Here is a 12,260-nt window from a genome sequence, read left to right on the forward strand (position 1 = left end):
TCTATATCTCTCTGCAGACTCTCCCCATCCTCTGCACAATTTGCTTTTCCACCCAATTTAGTGTCATCTACAAAATTAGACAAGCTACACTTGGTTCCCTCTTCCAAATTGTTAATGTATATCATGAACAGTTGCGGGCCCAGCACCAACCCCTGCAGCACTAGGAGTTATATCCTGCCCAATTTCTCTCTAGCTGGCAGTGATCATGGCAAATTTCGGTTCCACAGGCATAATGTAACCTCCAGATTTTAAACAACTGTAAACGTTGTGATAATCATTTAATAATGATGTAATGTCATAATCTATAAAATGATATTGATCAGTTTGTATAACTGGTAGAGCAATGGCAGATGGAACTTAATCCTGATGTGCAAGGATCATTTTGGGAAGACAAATAATGGTAGGATATATAGAGTGATGGTAGGGCCCCAAGGGAGTACTGAGGAACAAAAGGATCTTGGTGTACAAGTCCAAAGATCCCAGAAGGTTGCGGTACAGGTAGGTAAGGTGATGAAAGAGGCATATGGGATACTCGCCTTCATTGGCCAAGGCATACAATATAAGAGCAGGGAGATTATAAAATATTAGTTATACCACAGCTGGAGTACTATGTACAGTTCTGGTTGCCACACTGCAGGAGGGATATGATCATACTGCGGAGGATGTAGAGGAGATTCACTGTGATGTTGCCTGGGGTGGAATATTTCAGTTATGAGGAGAAACTGGATAGACTGGCCTTGTTTTCTTTGGAGCAGAGGAGTCTGAGGGGAGACCAGATAGAGGTATATAAAGTTATGAAAGGCATAGAGAGGGTAGATAGTAGGAAACGTTTCTCCAAGGCACAGGTTAGGGTAGGGGTAAGAGGTTTAGAGGGGATCTGAAGAAGACCTTTTTATCCAGAGGGTGGTTCCACTCTGGAACACATTGCCTGAAGGGCTGGTGGAGTCAGTACTCTCATATTTTGGAAGCATCTGGGCAAGCACTCGAACTGCCAAAGTTTAGAAGGCTACAGACAAAGTGCTGGGAAATAGTATTCTTATGGTTAGGTACTTGATGGCTGGCATGGACATAGTGGGCCAATGAATGTTTCTGTGCTATATGTCTCTGTGAGAATGTATGGATAAGGCCACCCCTGCCTGAAATTTATTGTTAATATCTAGTACCTTAATCCTCTCCCTTACTGTGCTACCAGAAAACAGCTAAGTAAGCATCAGCATTAAGGATATCTTTGGAGACACACATAGACAAAGACAGGGATGATTCCTTCTCTGAAGAACATCAGTGAACCAGCTAGCTTTTAATAACAATCTGGTAGCTTCACAGTCTCTTTACTGATTCAGACACCACTGCTCATAGTGAACACATTTCATGCAAATAAAATTTGCCCACAATACACGTTGGTTGACATTACAAGGTAGTAGTAATTCTGCTGCTCATTAACAGCAGCTGCTCTCTGAACAAGTACCTGAATGAATCTCCTTAATGTGGACCCAGGACCAAACTAAGTTCACACTTATATGTATTATATTCCACTTCTTCCCCGAGTTGCCACTCCCGAGTACACAAGAATCTGCCTCTGATATCATAGTCACTATGCTGCCCCTTCACTACGCATGGTAAACAGCCATGCTTCCAACAGGCAGATTCTTCCACAAGACAGAGGAACTGAATAACAATGTTAACCCATGGAGTGTCAGATTTAAAACCCAGAGTCCCAATGGTATTCCTAATGTTTTAATTTCATTATGTAATTTTGCAATGGATTATAACTAGTTTGCCAGAAAGGACTGTGTAGTTCCCTGAATGTTTTCCAAACAATGGAAGGTAATCAAGATCTTCAACTCTTCCTTAGGTACAGTATGCTAACATTTGAACTCGTTGTGCGAGAGGTTTAACACTCTACTCACAGGCAGAAGCCAATCTTCCCTTCATCCAGGTCTATCACACAAGTCACAATATCTCCAGCTGCCCAAGCCTGAAAAAAAAAGACAGTATTGACAATATTTAGCAGAGAAAACTAAATTTACTTTTACATTCCATTGCCAGATACCAGACATCAATCACCCCTGATTGGAGTGTGGAGAATGTACAGGTTGAACAGGAAACTGTTCAACCTCGGTCACCACCACGGTAGAACCAAGCTCAGTCATTGAAGTTCAGTATGTAGACAACACCTGCACATGTGCACACTCAGAGTCTGAGCTCCAAGTGATTATGGACTCCTTCTCTGAAGTTTGCAAGAGGATGAACATCATAGAGGATATCTGTAAAACAAATATTGTCTACCAACCAGCCCCACTGTACAACACAGCCCCCAAAACTATCAAACTCCACAACGAAAATTTGGAAAATGTGAATCACTTTCTATATCTCAGAAACCATCTCATGGCACAGGCAGACGAGGAAGATGAAATTCACCACATTCACCAGTCTTTGCCAGTCTGAGGAAAAAAGTATTAGGAGATTACAACCTCAAACCCAGCAGTAAACTAAATCACCCCTGATTGGAGTGATTTAGTGATTGGAATGACCCCTGACTGGTGATCATTGCTGCTCAGCCTGCTGAGCAGCAATGATCACCACCCTGCCATAGGCTTCTAAGATATGGACAAGGATTAAGGCAAAAAATGGGGATGGAGAGACAGAACTAGATGCCATATAGTAAGTGAAAGAAAGCAATTCTCATAAAAGGGTTGGATGTAGAAAAGAAACAATGCAAAATATAAAGGTTTCCCATTTCTGAAGTTAGAGATAGAGCAAAAGAGAGAGTGCAAGTGCACCTATGGAAGTAGAGAGCTGTAAAAATGTGACAAATTTATATAGCTTAAAATTACCATGTAATTATAAATCCACAAGTCACTTACTTTTCCATAATTAGTGGTGGTAACATTCCATTTGCGAACTCTATTTCCATCATAAGCGTAAGAATCTGAGGTGTCACCAACCCCCTCCTGTTGAACAGACAAACAGGTATCAGGAACATACGCTGAATAAATTTGCAATTCCTGAAGCAGCAAGAAGGCTGTCAGAATATCTCACCGCGAACAAAACCGCTTTAGACACATATTATGCTCAGGTTAAGAAAACTTAATGCACTGTGACAAATAAATAAACATCATTATTACAAAAGAGAGTGCAGACTAAAACTTGCAAATACTGCCACTCACCTTTCTGTTGCCACACCTCCTTCGAATCCAAATTTTGCACTGAATTATCCATAACCATATTGTGAAGTTCCCTAAACTTCCTCTTATTTGCTTACCATTGCTTGGTGTTCCAGGAATACTACACCTTTCTATCAGTAATATTTACATATTTCCAGGTAATCACTGTGCAACATGTAGTCAGTCAGTCAAGCACCTCTTCCAATAATCTAATAGTGCAATCCAACTGTTAATTAATCAGTAAGTGTGTGATTTAATCATAATCAAACACATTTCCCAATGATTGCTGTGAAATAACGATGAACAACCTCTGTAAAATAGTGTGAGAATTGATCTGATTTCAATAATCTTTGAACATCAAAAACACTGCAGATGCTGAAAATCTGAAAGAAAAACAGAAAAGGCTGGAAAAACGCAGGAGGTCAGGCAGCATCCTGATTACTAACATAACATACAAATTAGGAGCAGGAGGAAGCCATTCGACACCTCAAGCCTTCTATTCCATTCAGTGAAATCATGCTGGAAGGGCAAGTTGTGGTGATGGTAATGTGAATCTGCAACAGATATCGAAAGATCAAGTGACTGGGGCAAAAACTTGGCAAATGGAGTTTATTGTGGGAAAGTATGAGGTCATGCACTTCAATAAGACGAATCAACAGACAGATCATCTAAATGGAGAGAGACTGCAAATACAGGGGGATCTAGGTGTTCTTGTGCATGAATCTCAAAAGGTTAGTAAGCAGGTGCAGTAAGAAGGGTGCAAATGGCCTATTGACTTTTACTGCAAAGAGATTAGAGTTTAGAAATAAGGAAGTTTTGTCACAACTGTTCAGAGTGTTGGTGAGGTCAGGAGCACCACACACAGTTCTGGTCTCTTATCCAAAATAGTATAGAGTAGCATTGGAGGCACTTCACAGATTCACCAGGCTAAATCCTGGGATGAGAGGGTTGTCCTATCAAGAGAGGTTAAATCTTTGGAACCTAGAAGAATGAGGGGTGACTTTATTGAAACATGAAAGAGCCTAAGGGGTTGAGATGTTTTCACAAGTGGGAGAGTCCTGTATGAGGGGCCGTAGCTTCAAGATAAGGAGCCAGTCATTTAAAACGCAGGTACATGGAAATTTATTCTCACAGACGGTGGTGAATCTCTAGAATTCTCTACCCCAGGGAGTTGTGGATACTTGGTCATTATTAGAAGTATTTATAAAGTTGAGGTAGATAAATTTTTGAAAGGTCAGGGGATTGAGCTCTGTGGGGATCTGGCACAGAGGCAGAATTGAGACCTGAGGTAGATCAGCCATGATCATATTGAAAGGCGGGGCAGCTTGAAGCACCATGTGACTTGCTCTTGTGCTCTTGAGATTCTGACTATTTCTGGCTAACTTTATCTTGTACTCTAATTCTTCCTTCCTCATTAAACTTTTTGTCATTCATTGCTGTTTTATATTCTGTCCACTCTTCTGACCTGCCACCCATCTTTGCACAATTACATGCTTTTCCTTTAAACCTTTATTTTTTATTAGTTAACTGAGGATGGTGCACCCTCCCTTGGAATATTTCTTTCTCAGCGGAATGTATCAACTGTGTATTCTGAAAGATCTGATTAATTACCTTCCACTGCATTTCAATAGATCGATCCCTTAACCTAATTTGTTAGGTCACTTTTCAAGCCCTCATAACTGCCCTTGGACTCATTTTCTCTGACTCAAACTGAATGTCACTGGAAGTTGTGAAATGGCTCTCAAATAGAAGATTTTAGATTTCTCCATGTGCAGTGCTGAAGTGCATGAATAGGAGGATTCTACATAATGTGGTGAAGTATCTGAATTTCCTGTCTGTATTTGCATTTGGATGTATCCAACATCTCCCAATGTGCACGTCAGGATCCAATGGATCATCCATATGAAGTTCATGGCAACTCGATGCTTCCACTGGACAGAGAAGCCCAAGGGATTAGTTATCTCTAGTCATTTTTAGTTAGAGAGACTCTTCTTGACTAATGTCCTTCTCCATTTGTGATGAAGATTTTCAGCTAGCAAATTTTGATCTGTTCTTTACATGGGCTGGATGGACTTGGTGGATGTGTTATTTCAACGTGCTAAGGATAGGGGCACATCTAACGTGGGTTTTTTTATGTGCAGCTTCTATCACATTTGTTTTGAGGTGGCATTTGTGGTAAGAGGATATTTAAAACCACCAACAACCAAGTTAGCTTCTGGCCTTAGTACAAGCAAGACCAGCTTTGCTATGCCATTTAACTGCGTGACAACCATGACAACCTTTCCCTCAATGTCAACAAAACAAAAGAGCTGGTTATTGACTTCAGGCTACATCAACGGTGCTGAGGTCGAGAAGGTTGAGAGCTTCAAGTTCCTAGGAGTGAACATCACCATTAGCCTGTCCTGGTCAAATCACGTAGATGCCATGGCCAAGAAAGTTCACCAGCGGCTCTACTTCCTCAGGAGGCTAAAGAAATTCGGTGTGTTCCCTTTGACACTCACCAACTTTTATCGATGGACCACAGAAAGCATCCTATCTGGATGTATCACGACTTGATATGGCAACTTCTCTGCCCAGGACCGCAAGAAACTGCATGGAGTTGTGGACATAGCCCAGCATGTCACAGAAACCAGCCTCCCCTCCTTGGACTCTGTCTTTACCTCTCGCTGCCTTGGTGAAGCAGCCAGCATAGTCAAAGACCCCACCTACCCGGGTCATTCTCTCTTCTCTCCTCTCCCATCAGGCAGAAGATACAGGAGTCTGAGGGCACATACCACCAGGCTCAAGGGCAGCTTCTATCACACTGTGATAAGACTATTGAACAGTTCCCTTATACGATGAGATGGACTCTGACCTCACAATCTACCTTGTTGTGACCTTGCACCTTATTGTCTACCTGCACTGCACTTCGTCTGTAGCTGTGACACTTTACTCTGTACTGTTATTGTTTTTACCTGTACTACCTCAATGCACTCTGTACTAACTCAATGTAACTGCACTGTGTAATGAATTGACCTGTACGATCGGTAGGTAAGACAAGTTTTTCACTGTGCCTCGGTACAAGTGACAATAATAAACCAATACCAATACAAAAGGGAGCTGCTGGCTAGGCTGACCACTGTATTCAGCTGCTGAAAATGCATGTTCTGGCATAACTGTTCATAATGTGTTGGCTCTGCATCCCTAGTTGGTACCAGCCAGTTTATTTGTGTTGGGCTTTATAGTCCCCAGATACATGAAGCTGAGATCCAGTGCACTTACAAGTCAACATGGACAGCTATCATGAGAATTTTTTTTTCCCCACTGCAGTTCTATTGCTATTTCCACACTGCTTTGGTGGAAGTTCAAGAAAACACACTTTGCTAGGTTGGACTCTTAGCGCGAACACCAAACCCTCTTCTGAGATAGTTACTGTGATTGTCTGTGTAAGCAAATTTTCAGCTCGAGGATGATGATCTGTCAGCTACATCCAAATTAATGAAGCAACAGTAAGCACAGAGTCCTGGGGGACTCCATATTAAGCTGCGTTGATCTCCAAGATATACTCTGAACTGTTCAGACAGCAGGGCTGGCCCTAATATGCCCCATCCCCACATTAATAACTGTTTTCAATCATATCTGAGCAATTATGTTCTAACCAACTAACGTGATTAGCATGGAGACCCAAAGTCATCCCCTGGACAAAAAAGTTAGTGATTAAGTACCAGGTTAACAGGCATCCAAATCTGTTTTCCATAGCCTGTCTCACACACAGTCCCAAGCATGTCAGCCCTGTACTGCTAATCTAAACTGATTCCTGTTCTAGCAATACCCGAAATTTAAAATTCTTGAAGTATAAAAAGGGCTTGAATTTTTCAGTTTTTAATAAAGTTTTGTTTGGGAATATTTAGTGATCAGCAAAAATCACTTAATAAATGACATCCAGAGACATAAATAAAAATAAAGCACAACCATATTCAATGTACAACATCTTATCAAAATTTATTTAAGTCACTGCTTGCATCGTGGCACCATTTTCTTACAAAAATACATAATAAAAAAGTATACACATGATAACAAAATATGTGGAAACATATGTGTGTGTATATATATATCTATATATATATCTATATCTATATATATATATATATATATATATATATATATATATATATGATTCAGAAAATCCGTTATGGTAAATCATGGCATACAATTTTAATGAGTCTGCAGCTCATTAAAATGATGCTCTGCAATCACTCACAATACGAATTTGAGAGCAGGAACTGACTTTGCACTAATTGTGGGCACTGTCAATCTGGTTAATATGGTTAATTTTGGCCACCAGGCAGGCTCTCCTTTCCAGAATGTTGAGGTGTTCAACAAACCCATTTTGCAGCATCACTTGAGCACCTTCCCACAAAATAGGTAATGGTTAAACTATAACCAAAAGTTGGGGAAAGCTCCCCCTCACAGGATGTTGCTAACTTCAGGTTAACAGAATGGGTCCTTGCACTGAAATTACCATGCCTCCTCCATGCACCTTTGGTTGCCAGACACTTGAGAAACATGAAACAGAGAGACTTCAGGGATGTTTCAGGCTTTCACATACATTGAACATAGAGTTCAGCAGAGAACAAGTTTCAGCCCCAGAATCACTGAAGCTTCAAGTTCTATGGTTTGGTTTGACTCAGTGATGTGACATTCCCACCATAAATTTAAGATGGCAAAATAAAAAGCACTTTTTAACTTTCAGAACTGATGAAGCCGACCAGTCTGAGTGCCTCTACTTCCTCAGAAGGAAATTTGGCATGTCCTTGTAGGCCCACAGAAAACATCCTTTCTGGATGCATCACAGCTTAGTACGGCAACTGCTCTGCCGAAGACTGCAACAAACTGCAGAGTTGTGGACACAGCTCAGTCCATCCTGAAAACCAGCCTCCCTTCCATGGCCTCCAGTCTACACTTCCCACTGCCTCAGGAAAGCAGCCAACATAATGAAATGCCCCGCCCACCCTGGTCATTCTCTTTTCTCCCCCCCTTCAAACGTGCAGGTCATACAAAAGCCTGAAAACACACACCATCAGGCTCAAGAACAGCTTCTATTTCGCTGTTATAAGACTCTTGAATGGACTTCTTGTCGATCAATATGAATTCTTGATCTCACCATCTATCTTGTCTTAGCCCTTGCACCTTATTGTCTACCCGCACTGCACTTTCTCTGCAACTGTAACACTATATTCTGCATCCTGTTATTGCTTTTCTTTTGTACTACCTCAATGAACTTATGTCTTGAAATAACCTGGTATGCAAAACAAAATTTTTCACTCTCTCATGAAAATGAATCATGTTTCATGTAACTGTAATAAACTGATCATCAATTACCTTCCAGAGGCTGTGATGCCTACTGGAAATTCTGTGAACGGTCCCCTGCTTTCAAGCAAGTTGATAAGAATATAATTGTTCAGATACAATTAAACCAGTCATTAAATGGGGGGCACAATGTTGCACTAAATGAGGGTGCCACATTAGTTTTCAACAGCCTCAGTAAAAGAAAACCAACTAAACATAGTGACTGATGGGATCACTTTCAGTACTAAACCAATTTCCTGGCACAGTCAGTACACAGATATATCAGATCAGCTTTCCGAATATGTTCAGAACATTTCCCAGTGATGTTGCTAGATAGAGAGGAATTGTGTGCTTGCACAATCTCCAGATTGCCTATTATAGTATTCCTGCCATTTCCTTTCTCATCACAAAACAGATGCATCCAGCTGGATCAATGTGCATCTCAGGGCTTTTCTTATTACCCATAATGCTTGAATGTGTCGCAAATCACTTTAGGAAAACCTTTGACAAATACCTGCTGTAAAGCAGCTGTGTGTATGGAAGAACTTACGCTGCAGGATCTCTTTTATGAAACAGTTCGCTGAAGGGTTCACCCCCAACTGAGTCACTACCCAAACAAATTCATCATACTCTTTTTTCACTATACTTACAGTTTCACTTCGTGACATCTGTACAGCTCCAGAAGTTTAAACAGAATTTTAGTTCTATCTGCAATGCTCTGCGCCAAAATCTGACAAACGATTTTGCTAGTATTCACAGACAACTCTGTAGTATTCACAGACTATTTCAAGCCTTCTTTTCATTTCTTCTGCAAAATCTTCATTTTCTTCCACATATTCACAAACACCTTTTGGTTTTTGCTCCATTTCTGCCCAAGCTTTTTTTCCGCCGGGTCACTAGCCAGTACATCCCACTGACAAACGGGAATGATGAGAGGTCTCTGTGCATGTCTTACAAGGTGTATTCAACATTCAGCAAAGGCAGCATGGTTGACAGTTACTGCAGGTAGGGAGCTTTAACAGTTGAAAAAAATATATAAAAAAACAATTTCCAAGTAAGTAGGCCCTCAGGGTTTTTTCTCCATGTTTTATTGGTTAAAACTGAAAAGTTCAAGTCCAATCAATGTTCTGATCCTTCCCTCTGTATTCGGTACCAGTCCTACACACCTCAGATCCTGTTCTCCTGTCTCACAGATTCAGTGTGCCCCAAATCTAGCGATTGAGCCTACAACTGACCTGAAAAGCTCTGGAATTTCTTCCCTAACCTCTCCAACTGCTTCTTAAAATGATCCTTGAAATTAATCTCTGACTAAGTTTTTGTTCACCTAATTTAATAAATCCTTATGTAGCTCAATGTCAAACTTGCTTGGTAAATCTCCTGTCAAGGACTCTGGTACATTTTGTGTTGAAGCAACTACATAAGTGCAAGTTTTCATTAGTGAATCAAAATACCTCACCACCCACCTTGTGTAGACACGAGAGTAAAATATCATCTCACCTCCTGATTGAACCTGCAGTGCAGGGTGCACCAACCAATCTGCATCAGCCCTTGAGAGGAGATCAGAACTTCATACATCCACTTGCCTGTGACACAAGAATCAAAGAACAAGGTGAGATGGGTATTGTAACAACAGCACACAAAGCATAGGGGATTTAGATCTTTTTGCAAGTCTCACACACATATCAGACCTTTGCATCATAATCTCAAACTGTACAATAACAAGTGTCTGTAAATGCCTCAAAACATGGGATTAACCTATATGTGTTACTGAAAATTGAGAAACAGATTCCCCATCTAGATAACTACCTGTTTTATCTAACGCAACAAATTATAACACAGCCAAAAATTAAAAGATTGGTTTAAAACAACTGACATTCATTTTTGTTTAGCTAGCTGCACTTTACTCTCTATTCCCGTGCTGATGAAACCTCACTGACCTAAAAACCATCAGTCTTATCTTCCCCCCTCCACTACTTTCTGCATTTCGCAGGGACCACTCATTTTGTGACTCCCTGGTCTGCTCTTCCATTGCCACCCACCACTCCCTGACCCACAGCACCTTCCCATGCAGCCAGAGGAGACGCAACACCTGTCCTTTCAGCTCTTCCCTTCCCACCATCCAGTGACCCAAACAATCATTCCAGGTGAAGCAGCGATCCACTTGTACTTCTTCCAATCTAGTGTACTACAATCGACGCTCGCAATGTGGTCTGCTCTCCACTGGAGAAACCAAATGCAGATTGGATGATCACTTTACGGAGTACCTGTGTTCAGTCCACAGGGGTGATGCTGAGCTTCCTGTTGCATGCCACTTTAATTCTCAATCCTACTCCCCTTCAGGCCTGATTTTCTGCAGCCTCTTCCACTTCTATAGTGAGGCCCAACATAAAATTGAAAAAAGTCTTATTTTCTGTCTTGGCAGTTGCAACCTTTTGAAATGAACTTTGAATTCTCCAACTTCATGCAAACTGCTTTCATCCTTTCTCACTCCATTTCTTTTAAATGCCTTGCTAATGGTCAGTACTCATGCTCCTTATCAGTTGGTCTGCCTTAACTTATAACTTAATTTACCCCTCCCCATTTGCTCTGCATTGAAAACTACAAATCCTACACTCTTCCCTGAGTTCTGAGGAAGGTCACTGATCCCAGAGCATTGACCTGTTTCTCTTTCCACAGATTTTGCTTAACTGCCAGAGTTCTTCCAGAATTTCTGTTTTAGTACCAATCAAGTGGCTGCTTTGTCTTGGATGGCATCAAGCTTTGAGTATTATTGGAGCTGCATTCATCAAGAAATGAATGAAGCAGCTGAAGATGGTTGGGCCCAGGTCACTACCATGAGGAACTCCTGCAATGTTCTTCTTAACTGGGATGACCGACTTCCAACAACTGCTGGGACAGCTTTGTGGCATGGCCAGCTGACCCACTGCCTCACAGCTCCAGTGACTCGGGTCCAATCCTGACCTCCAGTGCTTCTGTGTGGAGTGTGAGAGTTTCCTTCCATGTTCCAAAGACGTGCAGATTGGCAGGTTAATTGGTTGCTATAAACTGCCCCTAATGTGTAAGTGAGAGATAGAATCTGGGGCTATTGATGGTTACATAGGGAGAATAAAATGGGATTAGTTTAGAATTACTGCAATTGGGTGCTGAGCAGCCCTGGCAAAACTCAAAATGGGCATTGGTGAACAGAATACTGATGAGCATGTGCTACTTGGAAGTAGTGACAACAATACCTTCCATCACTTTGCTCATGGGTGATAATAAGCTGGAATGGATTTGTCCTGCGTTGTGTGAACAGGACATACCTGGGCAATTTTGCACATTGTCAAGTGGATGCCAACACCGTAACTATACTGGAACAGCTTGGACGAAGGTGCAGCCAGTTCTGGAACACAAGTTTTCAGTACTACGGTCAAGATGTTGTTTAGTCCCGTAATCTTTGCCTCATCTGGTGCTAACAACTTTTCCTCAATATCACAGGGAGTGAATAGTTATTTTGATGTATTGCAATTGGTCCTGTCATCTAGGTTTAGTGATGATACAATGGTACATGAGAAACTACAGAGGGTGCAAAGGGATATAGGTAGATTAAGAGATGGGCAAGAAATTGACAGATGCAAATACAATGCTGTCTAAAGTGAGTTTACTCACATTAGGAGGAAGAGCAGAAAGACATTATTAAAGAACAACTATTAAATATTGGCATTGAAGGAGGTTTGAGTACCCCCTGCATACAAACCACAAACGCAGCTGCAGCTTTTAACGCAGGGG

The 12,260-nt window shown here is 41.3% G+C and overlaps 1 protein-coding gene across 2 annotated transcripts in view; it reads right to left on the reverse strand.

Moving 5' to 3' along the window:
• LOC127571811 (E3 ubiquitin-protein ligase RNF123) overlaps positions 1 to 12,260 on the reverse strand; it is a 331,679-nt gene that overhangs the window by 279,584 nt on the left and 39,835 nt on the right. For both annotated transcript variants that reach the window (XM_052018522.1, XM_052018523.1), the window contains exons 7-9: positions 9,990 to 10,075; positions 2,865 to 2,951; positions 1,908 to 1,975 (exon numbers count right to left, since the gene is read on the reverse strand). In XM_052018522.1, coding sequence (XP_051874482.1) covers positions 1,908 to 1,975; positions 2,865 to 2,951; positions 9,990 to 10,075 — 241 coding nt within the window. The remainder of the gene's footprint in view (positions 1 to 1,907; positions 1,976 to 2,864; positions 2,952 to 9,989; positions 10,076 to 12,260) is intronic.

This window comes from Pristis pectinata, chromosome 6 (assembly GCF_009764475.1).
Source record: "Pristis pectinata isolate sPriPec2 chromosome 6, sPriPec2.1.pri, whole genome shotgun sequence".
In the NCBI taxonomy this organism is placed as follows: Eukaryota; Metazoa; Chordata; class Chondrichthyes; order Rhinopristiformes; family Pristidae; genus Pristis; species Pristis pectinata.